This window comes from Gorilla gorilla, chromosome 19 (genome assembly GCF_029281585.2).
Source record: "Gorilla gorilla gorilla isolate KB3781 chromosome 19, NHGRI_mGorGor1-v2.1_pri, whole genome shotgun sequence".
Lineage (NCBI taxonomy): Eukaryota > Metazoa > Chordata > Mammalia > Primates > Hominidae > Gorilla > Gorilla gorilla.
The window spans coordinates 82,739,228-82,761,393 of record NC_073243.2 but is presented as its reverse complement, the minus strand read 5'-3'; the positions used below and the strand labels follow the sequence as shown (position 1 = coordinate 82,761,393).

General features: G+C 43.3%; 1 protein-coding gene across 5 annotated transcripts in view; it reads right to left on the bottom strand.

The window, feature by feature from the left end:
• Positions 1-21,558, bottom strand: part of LOC115933270 (ciliogenesis and planar polarity effector 1-like) — a 133,045-nt gene extending 111,487 nt beyond the window's left edge. For 3 of the 5 annotated variants that reach the window (XR_010131791.1, XR_010131789.1, XM_055367915.2), the window contains exons 1-5: positions 21,420-21,533; positions 21,258-21,323; positions 19,153-19,236; positions 8,730-8,850; positions 1,889-2,071 (exon numbers count right to left, since the gene is read on the bottom strand). Coding sequence is in view for 1 of the 5 variants with exons in the window: in XM_055367915.2 (XP_055223890.2) it covers positions 1,889-2,071; positions 8,730-8,850; positions 19,153-19,236; positions 21,258-21,323; positions 21,420-21,444 (479 nt within the window). In the remaining 4 variants the exon portion in view is untranslated. Of the gene's footprint in view, positions 1-1,888; positions 2,072-8,729; positions 8,851-19,152; positions 19,237-21,257; positions 21,324-21,419 lie in introns of all 5 variants that reach the window. The other 2 variants (XR_010131788.1, XR_010131790.1) reach the window with 2 other exon arrangements.
• Between the last annotated feature and the right edge of the window lie 608 nt (positions 21,559-22,166).

The following is a 22,166-nucleotide window of genomic DNA, read 5'->3' as shown; positions in this document are numbered from 1 at the left end:
GCATCACGAGGTCAGGAGTTTGAGACCAGCCCGACCAATACAGTGAAACCCCATCTCTAGTAAAAATACAAAAATTATCTGGGCATGGTGGCGTGCGCCTGCAATTCCAGCTACTCAGGAGGCTGAGGCAGAATTTCTTGAACCCGGGAGGTGGTGGCTGCAGTAAGCCGAGATCACACCACTACACTCCAGCCTTGGCAACAGAATGAGACTCTGTCTCAAAAAAAAAAAAAAACAAAAAATTAAATGTCATTTTTGCTAAATATAATCAAGGAGGAGGCCGGGCGCGGTGGCTCAAGCCTGTAATCCTAGCACTTTGGGAGGCCGAGGGGGGGAGGATCACAAGGTCAGTTCGAGACCATCCTGGCCAACATGGTGAAACCCCGTCTCTAAAAAATTAGCTGGGCGTGGTGGCGGGCACCTGTAGTCCCAACTACTCGGGAGGCTGAGGCAGGAGAATGGCGTGAACCCGGGAGGCGGAGCTTGCAGTGAGCCGAGATGGCGCCACCGCACTCCAGCCTGGGGGACAGAGCGAGACTCCGTCTCAAAATAAATAAATACATAAATAAATAAATAAATAACAAATATAAATATAATCAAGGAAACACCCTACCTCAGTTTCCTTTCTATAAAGCAAACAGAATAGACTAATTTCAAATGTCTTTTCCAACTTTTCTGTCTTGTAAATAGTTATGCATATGTGTCTAGCCACATATAATCAACATCAATAACAACAAATATTTACTGAGCACTAACTTTATGCCAGACAGTGCTGATATATAATTATGTATTACCTTACTTCATTCTCTAAACCCTAAGACACAATTAGTGTCACACTCCTTTCATAGTAAAAGAAACTGAGGCCTAAAGAATAACCCTTCTGCAAGATGGGAGATCAAAAGAAATTTTTAAAATTAAAAAAATTGGTACAGGCTCATGCCTGTACTTATAGCACTTTGGGAGGCCAAGGCGGGTGGATCACCTGAGGTCAGGAGTTCCAGACCAGCCTGACCAACATGGTGAAACCCCGTCTCTACTAAAAATACAAAATTAGCCAGGCATGGTGGCACATGCCTGTAATACCAGCTACTTGGGAGGCTGAGGCAGGAGAATCGCTTGAACCCGGGAGAGGGGGTTGCAGTGAGCCGAGATCACACCACTGCACTCCAGCCTGGGCAACAAGAGCGAAACTCCATCTCAAGAAAAAAAATAAATAAAACTAAGAATGAAAATTGAAAAATTGAAAAAAAAAAAGAATAACTAACCCAAAGTCATACAACTAATAAGTAAAAGAACCGGTATGTGAATCTTGATCTGACTCCAAAGCCAAATTGCTACTTCATCTCACAAGTAAAAATTATAATATGACACATGTTATCCAAGTAACAAAATATCACATGTATCCCACAAATATGTAAAATATTGTATATCAATAAAAAAAATTTTAAAAACAACAACAAAAATTAAAATACAGCTAAATCCTACAGTTTTCTATCCATTTCCAGTAACTTTTTCCCTTTGGGAAAAAAGTAGATAAATCCATATGTCAAGTTAATTTTGAGTTATTAATTTTCTAAGTGCTATTATTTTATAACAATAAATGCTATATCATACTTTATTAACTTTTATATCAAAGAAGATAATATTTCGTGCTACTAAATATTTAAATAACTTATACTTACATAGTCACAATGTCAAATTTTCACCAGGATTAAGCCACAAAAAGAAATAGAAGAAAACTATAAATAAGAAACAGATATTGAGATGACAGACTCAAAGAAAAAGTAAGACAATTTGAAAGATGAAATTTTTTTTAAATACACAGTAAAAGTAATACAAAACAGAAAAAAAAATCTATAAACAAATTAACACAATTCAAATGTCTCACCTATACGTTATTAGTGGATGAAGAGGAATAAATTCTGCTGGGCCAAATTCTATAGAGCAACCACATGTAATTAATGTTAGCAATTCACCTTGGCAGGTCAATAAAACCAGAGAGCCACGTTTTAACATACAAGCCAGAAAAAGACTATCATGCGTCCAGCTGATATCACCTACCCAGTAGGACCTATAATAAATAAGAGACAACATGTTTAGAAGAGATACTTTACAATGTCTATGACGATTTAAAATGGGCTGTACCAAGCAGAGGTGTGAAAGTTCAAAAAATGAGGGCAAAAGAATGACTAATAGTAGACAATTGCCATACACATTTCATGAATTTTACTTCCTAGAACAAAGGAGTTTGTTCATAAACATCTATTTCAACAATATTCCAATTAGAAATTCATAAGCAATTAAAAAACAAAAATATTCGGCCAGGCACCGTGGCTCAAGCCTGTAATCCCAGCACTTTGGGAGGCCGAGGCAGGCGGATCAACTGAGGTCAGGAGTTCAAGACCAGCCTGGCCAACATGGTGAAACCCCGTCTCTACAAAAATACAAATAAGCCAGGCGTGGTGGCGGGTGCCCATAATCTCAGCTACTGGGGAGGCTGAGGCAGGAGAATGGCTTGAACTGGGGAGGCAGAGGTTGCAGTGAGCCAAGATCATACCACTGCACTCCAGTCTGGGCCACAGAGAAAAAATATATATATATTCCTAAAGAACTGAGTTTTTTAGTCACTGACATATTAGAATGAATTTTAATCCTAGTAGAGTCTACAATCAAGATCTACTGATAGATTTCAAGGCCACATCTGTCCTCTCTGCAGGCTGTTAGAGTCCCTCTCAACAGCAGACTCTCCCTCTTCCCAAAGCTCTAACTGGTACTACTCCTTAACTATTTCGTGATTTTTAAATTTATTTTATTTTTATTTTTTAAAATTTTATATTTTAACCCTTATTCCCTTCTTTTCACAGGTGTTGATATCTGGTGATACTAATGTTTAATGAGAACAAACAGTAGGTCCTCCTCAGAAAATGACAGACACTAAATCAAAAAGACCACTGAACTGAGACTAATACTTTCAAAGTATTATGAATCATATGAATGAGAAATTTGCCAAAGAGAAAGGAACTTGTGGAAAGTAAAAGAAAATGAAGAGGCAGGGCTAGATAAACCTAAAAACTCTGAAAATGCATAGAACAGCATGGAAAAGTATTCAGAAAAGGAAGTTAGAAGCTGTAAGAGGAAATTCTCCTACTCTGTAATTTTGCATGGATCCTGGTGGTAGCTCATGTGCCATCCCAAATCAACACTTATGTTACTATTGACTCAGATATACAGGATGCATATGTAGGGACTTGTTTAAAAAACTAGGCTTGGCCAGGCACGGTGGCACAGGCCCATAATCCCAACACTTTGGGAGGCCGAGGCAGGTGGATCATGAGGTCAGGAATTCAAGACCAGCCTGGCCAAGATGATGAAACCCCGTCTCCACTAAAAATACAAAAAAATTAGCCAGGCATGGTGGTGGGCACCTGTAATCCCAGCTACTCGGGAGGCTGAGGCAGAGAAGTGCTTGAACCCGGGAAGCAGAGGTTGCAGTGAGACGAGATTGCACCACTTCACTCTCGCCTGGACGACAGAGCAAGACTCCATCTTGGAAAAAAAAAAAAAAAGACTAGGCTCTCTCGGCCAGGTGCAGTGGCTGACATCTGTAATCACAGCATTTTGGGAGGCCAAGGTGGGAGAATTGCATAAGGTCAGGAGTTCAAGACCAGCCAGGGCAACATAGCAAGACCCTGGCTCTACCAAAAAAAAAACAAAAAAACAGTCGTGGTGGCGTGCATCTGTAATCCCAGCTACTTGGGAGGTTGAGGCAGGCAGGGGGATAGCTTGAGGCAGGCAGGGGGATAGCTTGAGCCTAGAAGTTTGAGGCTGCAGTGAGCTATGATCACGCCATTGCACTCCAGCCCAGGTAACAGAACAAGACCTTGTTGCAAAAAAAAAAAAAAAAAAAGAAAGAAAGACACTCAGCTCAAGATGGCTGACTAGACACAGGTAGCATGTAACTCCTCCATGGAGAGGAACCATGGACTGTCTACTTACTATTAAGTAGTAAGTAAGACTAAGAGTGGGAAAAAGCTCCTGAACACAGGGAAACAGTAAGAGAAAAATCCGCAGGGCTTCATACCCCAAAACAGGCTTTCATAATCTCTGAGTGGGAGAAACCCTCAACCCACTAGGGCTTTGGGCCTGACACATGGAGCTGCCTAAAGAATGCTCAGAGACATTGCTCCAGAAAGGGAAAACACATGGAATCCCACAGGCATCCAAGCCTAGAGCAGCGTCAGAAAGCCCAGATACCAGGGATCTACAGACTTGGCTGCTACTGCACTGCTTCAGGGAGGAAGAGGGGAGACCAGGCACTCTCAGGCACTCCTGGGAGGCTCCCTATCACCCTGCTGTGGGCTGCTGTTGAGACTGAGATGTGAGCAGGCTGCACTTCTCACAGCCTGCTTCTTCATTTGCCTCTGCTGCAATGAAGAGCACACTTTGGAAATAGTATTCATTTCTCAGGATACTTTTCCTCTCCTATTAACAAATGGGTATTTTTTAATTTTTTTAAATTTGTAGTTCAAACATTAAATGTTTAATGCCAAATATTTTAAGAAAGTTAAAAAAAAAACTGTCTTACGCAGTCAAAAATAAAGGGTCACAGAAATTATATGTTAGACAGCCATTAGACCATTAGCACGCATAAAGAGACAGGTGAGACTGAGTGCAATGGCTCACACCTGTAACGCCAGCACTTTCAGGGACCAAGGCAGGTGGACTGCTTGTGCCCAAGAGTTTGAGACTAGCCTGGGAAACAACGTGAGACCCTGTTTCTACAAAAAATAAAAATTAGCCAGGTGTGGTGGCATGTGCTTGTGGTACCAGCTACTCAGGAGACTGAGGTGGTAGGATCACTTGAGTCCAGGAGGTCAAGGCTACAGTGAGCCATGACTGCGTCACTGTACTCCAGCCTGAACAACAGTGAGACCCTGTCTCAAAATACAGATATATAATAAAAATTTAATTTAAAAATTTTAAAAAGAGGTGAACAAGGAAATACAGAAGAAAAACTACAAAATAGTAACGGACAAAAACCACTGAGATATCCAGTGCCTCAATTAACTATATTTGAATCCAATCCCTGATTGCCACAGTAGCAAATTATGCCAGTCATGTAAGGAGGTTAATATTACTCCCAAAATGTTTCAATATAATTTCCGAAATACAAGTTATTTCTAACGGCTAATCCAAGTTTCCCACATTGCCAAAACATTAAATGTAGCATTCTTGCATTCTAAAAACACCATATTCTAACCAGGGGTGTCCAAGGGAGAGAATACAGTCATGGGTTCTTAATTTGTTTCTGGTTGTCCAGTGAAGCCATTTCCTCATCCCTCTTTTCTACTTATCACTAGAGACAGAAACTAAAAACCACGGCTTCAGGATGCTAAAAGTCTAAAAGAAAACAACAACAATATAACACAGGTTGGACAGGCTTGAGAGTCTAGGGCATATCATACTGATTCCCAAGTGGTTTCCTATCCACCACACCTGAGGACTATTATACACTCTCACTAAGGTCTCTAGCAAACACCTGTAAGCGTAGCCCTCACCATCCACCACCCCTCCACGTGCCCCCAGAGTTGAGAATTCAGCATTCTTAATTGTATCAATTAATCTTTCAAATATTTGATAAGATTAAAAGTGTCACTGCCTTCTAATGAAGTATCTCTGGTATGTAAGCTCCAGGAAAGCACGAATTTCTGTTTTGTTCTAGCATCTAACATATTTCTAGCATCTAAAAAATGCTTCACCTATAACAGGCACTCAGCATCTACTGACGGAAAAACATGAGATTTTTCTTTTTGTTTTCATCTAGGTTAAAAATTGAAAAGAATATATTCTCACATTCAGGTTACCCTTAAACAGAGGTATATGAACTAGCAAACCTCCATAAAAATCTGAGTTTCTACATTTGAGCCACTGCGTAGCTCAAATCTCCACTCCAAGGCCTTCTTTCTAATTGAACAGGTTAAGTTTGGTTCACAACAAGGTCTTTGCTCTTGTAGTTCTGTCGGCTGACTTACCCTTCCCATAGATTGTTACACGGCCTCTTTCTCATCTTTGGAGTTTCCTCAAATGTCTCCTCCTCAAAGAAGTCTAAGGGCACACTCCTTCTAAACTTTCAGGCACACCACCACTTCCCATTACCTTAAGTACCTTTGTTTATCTTCATTACATGCCTGCTAAGTTATTTTATTTGGTTACTTACTTGTCTGTTATCTATCCCTTCAAATACTCCCACAACAACGTGAGCTCAGTGAGAACAAAGGTCTCAACTGACTTGCTAATTGCTATATCTCAGTGCCTAAAACACTGTGTAATCCACAGTAGATGCTCAGTAAGTAATAGTTGAATGACTAAACAAATTTATATTAAGCTATTCATACTGCAAAATTTTCCCCCTTATGATTAACGCACAAGTTTCCAGCTGCACTGGTTTAAAACAGATTTTTTTTTTTTTTTTTTTGAGACAGAGTCTCACTCTAGAGTCCCAGGGCATGATCTTGGCTCACTCCCCGTCCTGGGTTCAAGTGATTCTCTTGCCTCAGCCTCCCAAGTAGCTGGAATTACAGGCATGAGCCGCCACACCCAGCTAATTTTTGTATTTTTAGTACAGACAGGGTTTCAACATGTTGGCCAGGCTGGTCTCGAACTCCTGACCTCGTGATCCACCCAGCTCGGCCTCCCAAAGTGCTGGGATTACAGGCATGAGCCACCTCGCGCAGCCCTCAAGTATCTTTTTTAACCACAACAAAATAAAACCAAAATCAGGCCAGGCGCAGTGGTTCACGCCTGTAATCCCAGCACTTTTCGAGGTAGAGGTGAGCGGATTGCTTGAGCTCAGGAGTTCAAGACTAGCCTGGGCAACACTGTGAACACCTGTCTCTACAAAAAAATACAAAAATTAGCCAGGCATGGTGGCACACACCTGTAGTACCAGCTACTTAAGGGGCTGAGGTGGGAGGATCACTTGAGTCTGGGAGGCGAAGGTTGCAGTGAGTTAAGAATGTGCCACTGCACTCCAGCCTGGGTGACCGAGTGAAACCCTGTCTCAAAAAAAATTAAAAAATCAATAACAAGAGGAACCTTGGAAATTGTACAAATACATGAAAATAAAACAACAGGCTTCCAAATGACCAAAGGGTCAATAAAAAAAATTTTTTTTTTAATTTCTTGAAACAAAAGAAAATGGAAACAAAACATCTCAGAACCTACGGAAAACAAAGAAAACAGTACTAAGAAGGACATTTACAACAATAAACACCTACATAAAAAGTAGAAATACAGGAGCCACTGTGGCTCTGGCCCATTGCGCCGGCCTTCGGGCCCTCAGGGAGGCGAGGGTGCGAGAGCCTCGAGTTCGAGGCCGACCTCCTCCAAAAAGTAGAAATACATCAAATAAACAACCTAATGATGTACCCCAAGGAACTAGGCAAAGAAGAAAGCAAACCAAAAATTATTAGAGGAAATAAAAAAAATCAGAGCAGAACTACAAATGACATTGACACTTCCGCAGTGACTCACACCTGTAATCCCAGCACTTTGGGAGGCCGAGGCGGGTGGATCACAAGGTCAGGAGTTCAAAACCAGCCTGGCCAACATGGTGAAACCCAGTCTCTACTAAAAATACAAAAATTAGCTGGGCATGGTGGTGGGCACCTGTAACCTCAGCTATTCAGGAGGCTGAGGCAGAGAACTGCTTGAACCCGGGAGGCGGAGGTTGCAGTGAGCCGAGATGGTGCCACTGCACTCCAGCCTGGGCAACAGAGTGAGACTCCGACCCAAACAACAAAAAAAAAGAATAACAAAACATCACTGAAACAAACGTTGATTTTCTGACAAAATAAACAACATCAATGTGTTAGGCCATTGTTGCATTGCCAAAAAGAAGTAACTGGGATGCCAGGCACGGTGGCTCACACCTATAATCCCAGCACTTTGGGAGGCCAAGGCGAGCAGATCACGAGGTCAGGAGTTGGAGACCAGCCTGACCAACATGGTGAAACCCCATCTCTACTAAAATACAAAAAAAATTAGCAGGGCATGGTGGCCCACACCTGTAATCCCAGCTACTTGGGAGGCTAAGGCAGGAAAATCACTTGAACCCAGGAAGCAGAGGTTGCAGTGAGCCCAGATCAAGCCACTGCACTCCAGCCTGGGCAAAAGAGCGAGATTCCATCTCAAAAAAAGTAATAACTGGAGGCCAGGCCCAGTAGCTGACACCTGTTATCCCAGGACTTTGGGAGAATGAGGCGGACAGATCATGTCAGGAGTTTGAGACCAGCCTGGCCAACATGGTAAAACCTGTCTCTACTAAAAATACAAGAATTAGCCGGCCGTGGTAGTGCACATCTGTAGTCCCAGCTACTCAGGATGCTCACGCCTATAATCCCAGCACTTTGGGAGGCTGAGGCGGGCAGATCACCTGAGGTCGGGAGTTCGAGACCACCCTGGCCGATATGGTGAAACCCCATCTCTACTAAAAATACAAAAATTAGCCAGGGGTGGTAGTGCATGCCTGTAATGCCAGCTACTTGGGAGGCTGAGGCAGGAGAATCATCTGAACCCAGGAGGTGGAGGTTACAGTCAGCCAAGATCACGCCACTGCACTGCAAAGGGCGATAGAGCAAGACTCCGTCTCAAAAAAATTAAAAAAAAAAAAACTCTATAAACACCTAGAAACTGATAGTTTAATAGAAGTCCTTCTGAAAATCAGGCACCTGGAAGATGATTTGGAGCAATCTCTGACCACATTTGATCTTGAGGATGTTGGCTCAATATCTTCATTTTGTCTTCTTAATTCTTTCTCTCTGTTCATTTCTTCCTCTTTTTCTCTTGCTTCTGAAAAGATTTAAAAAAGATTAACAAAAAAATTCCAACGGTTACAATTCAAAATATGTTAGTATTAGAAAGGCTAAAAATTAACATAGTCACAAAGATATAACTTAGAGTGTTAGCAGTAACAGCAAAAAATTATCAACCACAGCCACTGGAAAACAGTATGGTGGTTCCTCAAAAAGTTAAACATAGAATTATCACGTGATCCAGCAATTCCACTTCTGGTATATATCCAAAGAAACTGAAAGCACAGTCTAAAAAAGATACTTGTATACCCATGTTCATAAGAATATCATTCACAACAGCTAAAATGTAGAAGCAACCAAAGTATCCATCTGTAGATAACTGCATTAGCAAAATGTGGTATATCCTCATAATGAAATATTGTTCACCCAAAAAGGAAGGAGATTCTGCAATATGCTACAACTTGGATAAACCTTGAGGACACTATGCTAAGTGAGATAGACCACTCACAGAAAAACAAAAAGACAAATATTGTATAATGCCACTTACATGAGGTAATCTAGAGTAGTCAAAGTCAGAGACAAAAAGTAGAATGGTGGTTACCAGAGGCTAGAGGGAGGGGGAATGAAGAATTGTTTAATATGTATAGAGTTTCAGTCTTACAAGATGAATAGTGTTATAGAGATGGATGGTGGTGATGGCTGCACAACACTATGCACTTAAATATTGAGATGGCACATTTTATGTGTATTTTATAACAATTTTTAAAATTAGAAAAAAAATTTATCAACCTAAATGGCCAATGTGGTAAAAGAATTGAACGAAATTACTGCATAGCAATATAATATTAACTGCAGATAATAAAAATAGTGATAGAAAACAGAAATCTGGGAAAATATTAACAGATATGCTAAGCAAAATTAGCATAATGTAGATGGTGATATATTTTTTAAATAGTATTCAAAGGTGAGATTTTAGGTAATTAACTTTCTAATGTTTTAAAACATAAATTTAGCACTTCTTGGCCAGGCGCAGTGGCTCATGCTTGTAATCCCAGCACTTTGGGAGGCCAAGGTGGGCAGATCACCGGAGGTCAGGAGTTCGAGACCAGCCTGACCAACATGGAGAAACCTCATCCCTACTAAAAATAAAAAATTAGCCAGGCGTGGTAGCGCATGCCTTTAATCCCAGCTACTCGGGAGGCTGAGGCAGGAGAATCGCTTGAACCCGAGAGGTGGAGGTTGTGGTGAGCTGAGATTGCGCCATTGCACTCCAGCCTGGGCAGCAAGAGCAAAACATCATCTCAAAAAAAAAATAAAAAAAATAAAAAAAAAATAACAGCACTTTTTTTCTGAATTTCCTACACTAGAATTTTGGTCAGAGACTAGCTATCAAAATCATAATAAAATTTATACTACCCAGGTGTGGTGGCTCACGCCTGTAATCCCAGCACTTTGGGAGGCCGAGATAGGCGGATCACAAGGTCAGGAGATCGAGACCATCCTGGCTAACACGGTGAAACCCCGTCTCTACTAAAAATACAAAAAAATTAGCCAGGCGTAGTGGCGGGCGCCTGTAGTCCCAGCTACACAGGAGGCTAAGGCAAGAAAATGGCGTGAACCCGAGAGGCAGAGCTTGCAGTGAGCCAAGATCGTGCCACTGCCTTCTAGCCTGGGCGACTGAGTGAGACTCGGTCTCCAAAAAAAAAAAAAAATTTATATTATAGGCTGCTCTGTCTATAAAGTAGCCATTCTTTTATTCCTCTACTTTCCTAATAAACTTGTTTTCACTATATTTAAAAAAAAAAACTACTACATTAATTTTCTAGAGTTGTTTACTCTAGAAAGACAAAAAAATATTTAAAATATTAACTTTTTTCCCTCTGATAATCTCACTCTACAATTGTGGGGGCACTAGGAAGAAAAAGGATTATGTATGAATAGTTTGGTTCTCAATTGCCACCATCCTCAATAACCTGAGATAATCTTTAACATTTTTTTCCTTCACTTAATAATGAAATACAACACAATCCAAGTTGAGCAGCAGCAAAGGACACTTATCAAGTGGAATGTTGTATTCTTTAGGGTCTTTAGTTGCTGGGACATGGAGGATGAGGAAGAAGCTTACCCAGCAAACATCAACAAGGAACTACATAGTCTTTCATGTCAAATATGGAAGACAAAACCCTCCAGGAAGAGGTAAGGCAAATACTACGGTGCTAGATCATGTTAACTTTTTTGTGTCTTCTGGGCTGAGGTGGGTCAAGAGTCAACAATTCTGCACTCTGATGCTAGAAAATGGAAAAAAATTAAAAAGAAGCATAGTGTCCAGATTTAAGAATGGGCCTGTCGGGCACGGTGGCTCACGCCTGTAATCCCAGCACTTTGGGAGGCCCAGGCAGGCGGATCACGAGGTCAGGAGATTGAGACCATCTTGGCGAACACGGGGAAATCCCGTCTCTACTAAAAATACAAAAAAATTAGCCAGGCGTAGTGGCAGCCGCCTGTAGTCCCAGCTTACTCTGGAGGCTGAGACAGGAGAATGGCGTGAACCCGGGAGGCAGAGCTTGCACTGAGCAGAGATGGCACCACTGCACTCCAGCCTGGGCAACAGAGCAAGACTCCATCTCAAAAAAAATAAATAAATAAAAAAGAATGGGCCTGAAGCCGGGCGATGGTTCACACCTGTAATCCTTGCACTTTGAGAGGCCGAGGCGGGTGGCTTGCATGAGCTCAGGAGTTCGAGACCAGCCTGGGCAATATGGTGAAACCCTGTCTCTACTAAAATACAAAAAATTAGCCAGGCGTGGCGGTGTGCACCTGTAGTCCCAGCTACTCGGGACACTGAGGCAGGAGAATCGCTTGAACCCGGGAGGCGGAGGTTGCAGCAAGCCGAGATAGTACCACCACACTCCAGCCTGGGCCACAGAGTGAGACTCCATCTCCACGAAAAAAAAAAAAAAAAAAGAATGGGCCTGCTTAGCTCCTAGTTCACCCTGTTTTTTCAGCCAATCCCTCCAGATCTCGGGGGGTGGCAGCAGCAGCATTTGTACTCTAGGCTCATCTTCTCCCTCAGGTCTTACAGTCAATTACATTACTAATCAGGAAAAGATATCGAGGCTGCCTACTCAGCTGCCATTTCCCCCTTTTTTACTATTATTTTTTTAATAGAGACGGGGGTCTCACCATGTTGCCCAGGCTGGTCTTGAACTCCTGGGCTCAAGCAATCCTCCTGCCTCAAGATTTACAAATGTGAGCCACCACACCATGCCAGTCCTCCCTCTTTTTCCCTTAGTTTTTCTTTTTGTTTTTGTTTTGAGATGGAGTCTCACTCTGTCACCAGGCGTTAGTGCAGTGGCACAATCTCAGCTCACTGCAACCTTCACCTCCTAGGTTCAAGCAATTCTCCTGCCTAAGCCTCCCGAGCAGCTGGGATTATAGACGCCAGTCACCATGCCCACCTAATTTTTGTATTCTTAGTAGAGACGGGGTTTCACCATGTTGGCCAGGCTGGTCTCAAACTCCTGGCCTCAAGCAATCCACCTGCCTCAGCCTCACAAAGTGTACTAGGATTACAGACATGAGCCACTGTCCCCAGCCTAGTGTAACACTTCTAAAAAAAAAAAAAAAAAAAGTCTGTATTTCAGCTGGGCATGGTGGCTCACACCTGTAATCCCAACACTTTGGGAGGCTGCAGCAGGCAGATCACGAGGTCAGGAGTTCGAGACCGGCCTGACCAGCATGGTGAAACCCCGTCTCTACTAAAAATACAAAAAATTAGCCGGGCATGGTGGTGCACACCTGTAATCCCAGCTACTCAGGAGGCTGAGGAAGAAGAATTCCTTGAACCTGGGAGGAGGAGGTTGCAGTGAGCCGAGATCGTCCCATTGCACTCTAGCCTGGGTGACAGAGAGAGACTCTGTCTCAAGAAAAAGGAAAAAAAAATTTGTATTTCATATGTCCTACAAATACTTATAGCTTTCAAGAACATAAAAAACATTTAAAAAAATGTGTACCATTATCATTTCCAGACCCTTCACAGCACATATTTTATTGGGGTTTTACAGTAATTCATCCTTTCCACTAGTGCACTTAGCAACCAAGACAGTTCATACCCCCATATACAGACAAACTTGCTATTAAAAGGGTCAAAGTCTTAGTTTCCTCAAGTGTACTATCAATACCCAGGGAAAGACTCCAATACCAAGCATGAGATAAATAATGCCCATATGAGAATTTTCAACTTTTAAAGAAAAGTAAGTCAAACTGTCTCATGGTAGGAAACTAGGGTTCCCACAACCCCTCTCTTCAATTTCATAATTTGCTAGGACAGCTCACAGGGAATCACTTTTAATTCCACAGTCTAAATGTAATCTAATTGCCAAGTCTGGAAGAACACTAAAAAAAAAAAAAACTCTTATGAATAACTTCCAATATAATGATGAATACTACTTCCATAAATTATCCCAATGGTATTTTCTATTTACATGCTAAAGCTAAGTAGATCTTTCAAAGAGATAATCAATTTAGATTCATGTGTTTAGATCAGAGGTAGAAATTGCAGTCCAAAGATGTAAATCAAGAGAGTTCAATAATTTGTCCACAAAAATCAAAGGAGATCATAGTCTTGAGACAATTTTTCAAAAATTTAAAAATGTAATAACCCCCCAAGTTCCTCTTAGATAAAATGTATACATGCTTTACTAAGAAAAATTACAAGAATTTAAAATAATATTTATAAAGTACTTTGCTGTTTATAAGCTACTACACCCAACATCTTAATCTCTTCAAGAAACTTCCAAGGTAGATGATACACACACAACAGGGTTATGAAGGATCAGAAATTGGAAAATCCATCCAATGTTACTCATCTAGTAGACTGTGGGGCTGGGCCTTAAACCTAGGTCCCCCAATTCCAAATCCCAAGCTCTTTCCAACAGATTGTGCCCATTTTTTTTTTTTTTTTAGATGGAGTTTTGCTCTCATCGCCCAGGCTGGAGTGCAATGGCACGATCTAGGCTCACTGCAACCTCCGCCTCCCAGGTTCAAGCGATTCTCCTGCCTCTCAGACTCCCGAGTAACTGGCACTACAGGTGCCCGCCACCCACACCCGGTTAATATTTGTATCTTTAGTAGAGACAGGGTTTCATCACGTTGGCCAGGCTGATCTCAAACTCCTGATTGCAGGTGACCCACCCACCTCAGGCTCCCAAAGTGCTGGGATTACAGGTGTGAGCCACCGTGCCCAGCCCAGATTGTGCCATTTTAAAACATTCTCCAAAGCAGCAAGATTTCATTTTTTAACAAGACAGTATTACAGGTCTAAATTCAATTTAATATTCTCAAGATATTACTGAGAACCTATTTTACAAAGCAAAGTACTAGGGGCTATAAAACTTACATACCCACAAATATATACATCTACTATGTACCCACAAAAATTGAAAATAAAAAAATTAAAAATAAAAAGCTTCACTTTGGGAGGTTGAGGCAGGCGGATCACTTGAGTTCAGGGGTTTGAGATAAGCCTGGCCAACATGGTGAAACCCTGTCTCTACTAAAAATACAAAAGTCAGTCAGGTGGTGGTGGCACGTGCCTATAATCCCAGCTACTGGGGAGGCTGAGGCAGGAGAATTGCTTGAACCAGGAGGCAGAGGTTGCAGTGAGCCTAGATTGCACCATTGCCCTCCAGCCTGGGCAACTCAAAAAAATAAATAAGTAAATAACAACAAAAAGCTGACATAGCCAAATAAGACAATCCTTGTTCAAAACATGTTGTATTATATGCTTAAAACGGTAAATACAAGGTACCTATACTGTGATAGTACAAACATTCACTAAATTGTTTAAAACATTTGTAAATGCCTCAGATAGCATGTCTTTGTCTATCGTTTGAGGATATTAAAATTGTTTTTTGATGTGATGATATTGTGGTATAATATGAAATATATTTGGCCAGGTGCAGTGGCTCACTCCTGTAATCCCAGGACTTTGGGAGGCTGAGGGGGGCGGATCATGAGGGCAGGAGATCGAGACCATCCTGGCTAACAGGGTGAAACCCTGTCTCTACTAAAAATACAAAAAAAAAAAAAAATTAGCCAGGCATGGTGTCCGGTACCTATAGTCCCAGCTACTCAGGAGGCTGAGGCAGGAGAATGGCGTGAACCTGGGAGGTGGAGCTTGCAGTGAGTCGAGATCGCACCACTGCACTCCAGTCTGGGCGACAGAGCGAGACTCTGTCTCAAAAAAATATATATATATTTGGTCTTTGTTTCAGGTTCCTGCCACAGAGCTTCTGAAACCCTTGGAATTTCCTAAGTGATAGGAGCTATCTCTTGTTATTCATTAGAAGCCCCTTTGGATCCCACCTAAGTTTATGCTATTGAAGTGACTTAGTGCTGGACCCCTAGGCCTCAGGATGGGACTGCTGCTCACTTAAAAAACTGACGGGTTAGATAACTGGAACTTTCATCCCCACCCACCAATCTCTGGAGAAGCTGAAAATTAAGATCTATAGAAATTTTTTTTTTTTTTTGAGACAGGCTCTCGCTTTTTTACTCAGGCTGTGATGCAGTGGCATGATCATAGCTCACTGCAGCCTCAACCTCTGGGCTCAACTGACCCTCTCACCTCAGCCTCCCAAGTAGTTGGGACTACAGGTGTGCGCCACCATGCCCAGCTAATTTTTATAAGATTTTTTGAATGGGATCTCACTGTGTTAGCCCAGGTTTATCTCAAACTCCTGGGCTCAAGTGATCCTCCTACCTTGGTCCCCCAAAGTGCTGGGATTATAGGTGTGAGCCACTGCACCCAGCCTAGACACTCCTGAACCACTAGATGTGATTAGCTTCAGGGTAGCTGAACACAGGGGTATGCTGGGGAGTTGGTGCACCCAGAGAGGGCACAGAAGCTCTGCACCTCTCCCACCCCATACCTTGTCCAATGCATTACTTCATCTGGCTGTTCATCTGTATCATTTATAATATTCTTTATAATAAACTGTTAAACGTAAGTAAAGTGTTTCCCTGTGAGCCGTCCTAGCTAATTATCAAACCAAAAAGAGCGGTCATGGGAACCCTGATTTATAGCCAGTAGATTAGAAGCACTGGTCACAACCTGTGAATTGAGATTAGTGTCTGAGTGAAGGCAGTCTTGTGGTAGTCTCCAGGCAGACGGTGTCAGAATTAAACTGAGTTACCGGATACCTAGTTGGAGAACTGGTTGATGTGTGGGGGAAAACTCCTACATATCTGGTGTCAGAAATAAAGTACTGGTTCACACCTGTAATCCTAGCACTTTGGGAGGCCAAGACAGGTGGATCACTTGAGCCCAGAAATTCAAGACTGGCCTGGACAACATGGTGAAATTTTTTTTCTTTTTTTTTTTTTGAGACAAGAGTCTCACTCTGTCGCCCAGGCTGGAGTGCAGTGGCAAGATCTCGGCTCACTGCAAGCTCTGCCTCCAGGGTTCACGCCATTCTCCTGCCTCAGCCTCCCAAATAGCTGGGACTACAGGCGCCCGCCACCATGCCCAGCTAATTTTTTGTATTTTTAGTAGAGACGGGGTTTCACCATGTTAGCCAGGATGGTCTCAATCTCCTGACCTCGTGATCCGCCCCTCCCAAAGTGCTGGGATTACAGGCGTGATCCACCGCGCCTGGCCAACATGGTGAAATCTATCTCAACTAAAAATACAAAAAATTAGTGGGGTGTGGTAGCACCAACCTATAGTCCCAACTATTTGGGAGGCTGAGGTGGCAGGATTACCTGAGCCTGGGAAGTGGAGTCTGCAGTGAGGCAAGGTCATGCCACTGCACACCTGTCTAAGCAACAGCAGTGAGACCCTGTCTCAAATTAAAAAAAAAAAGGGGAAAGTACTGAGAGGAGTGTTAGAGGATAGGAAACAACTTGGTTTTTCCTATCTCTTACAGGTATCTTGCTTAAGCTTTTTTTAAAACAATCCTTACTGTTTTAAGGTATATACAAAAATATTTATGAGTAAAATGATGTCCAAGATTTGCTTCGAAATCATCTGAAAGGGGAAACAGAAGTAACGCTAGCCATGAACTATTACAGTAGTTAAATCTGATTGATAGGTACATGGTAGTTCATGACTATACTTCCGTGTTTGAAATTTCACATAATAATGAAGGGTTTTGCTGGGTGCAGTGGCTCACACCTGTAATCCCAGCACTTTGGGAGGCCAAGGCAAGTGGATCACGAGGTCAGGAGATCGAGACCATCCTGCCTAACACGGTGAAACCCCATCTCTACTAAAAATACAAAAACAAAATTAGCCAGGCGTGTTGGCAGGCACCTGTAGTCCCAGCTACTCCAGAGCCTGAGGCGAGAGAATGGCATGAACCCGGGAGGCAGAGCTTGCAGTGAGCCAAGATCGCACCACTGCACTCCAGCCAGGGCGACAGAGCGAGACGCCATCTCAAAAAAATAACAATAATAACAATAATAATAATAATGATGGGTTTTGGCCTGGCACGGTGGTTCACACCTGTAATCCCAGCACTTTGGGAGACCGAGGCGGGCGGATCACCTGAGGTCACAAGTTGGAGACCAGCCTGGCCAACACGGCGAAACCCCGTCTCCACTAAAAATACAAAAAAATTAGCCAGGCGTGGTGGTGGTCACCTATACTCTCAGCTACTCAGGAGGCTGTGGCAAGAGAATCACTTGAACCCAAGAGGCGGAGGTCACAGTGAGCTGAGATCACGCCATTGCACTCCAGCCTGGGTGACAGAGCAGGCCTCCGTCTCAAATAAAACAAATAATGAAAGGTTTTTTCAAAAAATAGTACATGTAGATGGCTTTCTTTTCACCACAAAAAGTTTTCTTCCAAACACTGAAAATATTTTTTGTCAGGCACACTGCCAAATACTGGATATTGCTGCTGTACAACATTTTATTTTTTATTTTAGTTATTTTGTTTTATATTTTATATTTTATTTTATCTTATTTTAAGATGGAGTTTTGCTCTTGTCACCCATTTTATTTTATTTTATTTTTTTTTATTTTGAGATGGAGTTTTGCTTTTGTCGCCCAGGCTGGAGTGCAATGGTGCGATCTCAGCTCACCACAACCTCTGCCTCCCAGGTTCAAGCGATTCTCCTGCCTCAGCCTCCCTACTAGCTGGGATTACAGGGGCCCAACACCACACCCAGATAGTTTTTCTATTTTCAGTCAAGACGGGGTTTCACCATGTTGGCCAGGCTGGTCACGAACTCCTGACCTTAGGTGATTCACCCGCCTCAGCCTCCCAAAGTGCTGGGATTACAGGCATGAGCCACTACACCTGGCCCATTGTTGGTCTTAAAATGATAAATTGGGCCGGGTGTGGCAGCTCACACCTGTAATCCCAGCACTTTAGGAGGCAGGCAGATCACAAGATCAAGAGATCAAGACCATCCTGGCCAACATGGTGAAACCCCATCTCTACTAAAAATGCAAAAATTAGCTGGGCATGGTGGCGTACACCTGTAGTCCCAGCTACTTGGGGTGCTGAGGCAGGAAAATTGCTTGAACCAGGGAGGTAGAAGTTGCAGTGAGCTAAGATCGCACCCCTGCACTCCAGCCCAGCAATAAAGCGAGACTCCATTTCAAAAAAAAAAAAAAGCGGGGCACGGTGGTTCACGTCTGTAATCCCAGCACTTTGGGAGGCCAAGGTAGGTGGATCACAAGGTCAGGAGTTTGAAACTAGCCTGGCCAACACAGTGAAACCCCATCTCTACTAAAAATACAAAAAATTAGCCGGGCGTGGTGGCATGTGCCTGTAGTCCCAGCTGCTCGGGAGGCAGAGGCAGGAGAATCACTTGAACCGGGGAGGTGGAGGCTGCAGTGAGCCGAGATCATGCCATTGCACTCCAGCCTGGGCAACAGGGCGAGACTCCAACTCAAAAAAAAAAAAAAAAAACCAACAGTGACAAGTAGCATAACAACATTCTTTTCTTTCTCTGTTCTCTGAGATGGAATTTCACTCTTGTCCCCCAAGCTGGAGTGCAATGGGGGGATATCAGCTCACTGCAACCTCCGCCTCCCAACTTCAACTGAAGCCACTGCCTCAGCCTCACGACTAGCTGGGATTACAGGCCCCTGCACCATGCCCAGCTAATTATTGTATTTTTAGTTGAGATGGGGTTTCACCATGTTGGCCAGGCTGGTCTCAAACTTCTGACCTCAGGTGATCTGCCCGCCTTGGCCTCCCTAAGTGCTGGGATTACATGCATGAGCCACCGCGCCCAGCCAACATTCTTTTCTCTTTTTTAATATACTTGCATGAGGTATAGATAGTACTTAAACCAATAAAACGACAAATATCTGAACTTCTTACCCAGTGTTTTGCGACTTCTTTCCACAGCTGTCCTTCGAGTTTGTTCAAACATTGCTTCCAAGTCAAATGTGCGAGCTTTTTTACCTAAAACATGAACAAATGGGAGACTGTGATTGTCTTGCAGTAAGTTGGCCAAACTTTAGGTGATCAATACTGATCAATAAACACTTACTTTGTCTAGTTTATAGCATGGCTCCAATATAACCATAATATATCACAGAAGAAGGAGTTTGAGTCACAGAAAACTTCTGATGACGATCCCTTCACTAAGTACTATTAACCCGGCAACTTTCCCATCCTCCTCTAGATCCCTACCCTATGAAACAACAACACTAATGTGGGGAGGCAGAATGGAGAATGTCCCAAAAGTTACCCTTTGCAAATATAATTAAGGTTATGGACTTTTAAATAGGGAAACTATCCTATTTGGCCCTTAAAGGCAAAGATGCAGAACAGCTATGGCAGAAGAAGTCAGAGAGATCCAATGTCTGAGAAGAATTTGAGGCATTATAGTTGGCTTGAAGACGAAAGGGGCAACATGAGAAGTAATGCAGGTACTTTAAGGAGCTAAGAGGGAAACAGAAATCTCAGCCCTATAACAAGGAACTGGATGAGCATGGAAACATTCTCCTCCTCCCCCAGTAACTTTATCAAAACTCTTAAAATTTTCCCCTATTTGGCACAAACATATGGACACCTTTCTCACTCCCGAGTAAAGGAATGATATACTAAAATGAAGGATTTATACCGGGTGGGGTGGCTCATGCGGGCGGATTGCTTGAGCTCAGGAGATTGATCAGCCTGGGCAACATGGTGAAACCTCGTCTCTACCAAAAGTATAAAAAATTAGCCAGGTGTGGTGGCACACATCTGTGGTCCCAGCTACTCAGGAGACTAAGGTGGGAGGATGGCTTAAGCCTGGGAGGAGGAGGCTGCAATGAGCCAAGATCGCACTAGTACACTCCAGCCTGGGTGACAGAGCGAGACTCCATCTCAAAAAATAAAAAAGGGATAGAAAAGGCTGGGCACGGTGGCTCACGCCAGTAATCCCAACACTTTGGGAGGCCGAGACGGGCGGATCACGAGGTCAGGAGATTGAGATCATCCTGGCTAACACGGTGAAACCCTGTCTCTACTAAAAATACAAAAAAAAATCAGCCGGGCGAGGTGGTGGGCGCCTGTAGTCCCAGCTACTCGGGAGGCTGAGGCCGGAGAATGGCGTGAATCCGGGAGGCAGAGCTTGCAGTGAGCCGAGATCTTGCCACTGCACTCCAGCCTGGGCGACTGAGCAAGACTCCGTCTCCAAAAAAAAAAGAATGAATAGAAAAACTACAGAACTAGTATGTGTGAACACAACCCAAGGCCAATATGTGTAAGTCTACTGTTTAATTACTATCACAGAATTAATACACGCTGGTCAAAAGAAAACAAGAAGACCTTGAGAAAAGGTTCAGGGAAGTTAGAATCCCAATGTTTGGATGAACAGCATTTATAATTTTAAAATGGAAAATAAAGAGAAATCATTTTTCATGTATCAGTCTACTAAGTTTTGTTTTCATTTTTTAAATAATTTTCTCTTTAAATAATAATACCTACTCTGTGTTGGTAGGGATATGGTAAAAATGGCATTCTTAAATTCTGTTAACTTTGGTATAACCTGAAACAAGTTTCTTGATGGGTATTACGGCAGTAAGCATCAAGAAGCTTTAAAAGGCACATACCCAATTTTTCAGCTTTTTAAGTATTTATATTTCTGAATAAACTAGGCTCTCTTTTAGAAATCTACCCTACAGAATTACGTATTTTTAAAAATCCTCGTACAAATGCTGTTATTTACAAAAATGTTCATTTTAGCATTATTGCTGACTTAAAATTAGAAAAATCCTTTCTCTTCCTCTCTCTCCAGGACTCTCATAACTGTCACCTCAGTTGGTTCCAACGGATACGCAGAATAGAAGACAAATGGGAGAAGAATATTGACAAACTGCAAGGTATGCACCCGAGCTACAGTAATTCCGAGTTGACAGCTCGATCTCCACTCCCACTCTGCGGCTCTTCAAACCTCTGCAAAAGGAAGAGGGTCTCTGCCTGGGGCAGTCACTCACCGAACCCAGTGAAGCCCATGGTGACCGCAAGCTGCGGGTCCGGTCCCGACGCGTCTGAGCCTGTCACTGGAGCAAGAGGAAAAGAGAGGCGGCCTAGTTAGTGCGGCGCCCCAGCTCCCCCGACACGGCCCACCCCGCCCGGACTCGCCTCATGAAACCCACCTTCGCTCGGCCCAGAGCGCTCCATGGCTGGCCGCACACCCCAGAACCAGCCACAGCGACAGCCCAAACAACTGCAGGGGAACTTGCCAATAACTCGCGGCAAATGCTGGAGGAAGTACCGCCTTCAAGCTACAGCGGCGCCGCCGAAGCCAAGAGCGGCGCCTTCCGCAGAGGGACCGCGGCTTTCTGCGCGGCACCCCCTACCGGACAGGCGGGAAAGCGCCGCGCAACGCAGACCACTGGAGGGGAGAAGTAGTATCTGGAGTTTCTGTAACATCCTTTCCCTTTTTTTTTTTTTTTTTTTTAAGCCAGAGCCTCTGTCGCCCAGGCTGCAGTACAGTGGCGTAATCTCAGCTGACTGCAACCTCTGCCTCCCGGGATCAAGCGATTCTCCTGCCTCAGCCTCCCGAGTAGCTGGGATTACAGGTGCCGGCCGGCTAATTTTTGGTTTTTTGTTTTGGTTTTTTGTTTTTGTTTTTGTTTTTGTTTTTGTTTTGAGACGGAGTCTCTGTCGCCCAGGCTGGAGTGCAATGGCGTGATCTCGGCTCACTGCAACCTCCGCCTCCCAGGTTCAAGCGATTCTCCTGTCTCAGCCTCCCAAGTAGCTGGGATTACAGGCGTCCACCACCACGCGCAGCTAATTTTTTGTATTTTTAGTAGACACGAGGTTTTGCCATGTTGGCCAGGCTGGTTTCGAACTCCTGGCCTCAAGTGATCCGCCTGCCTTGGCCTCCCAAAGTGCTGGGA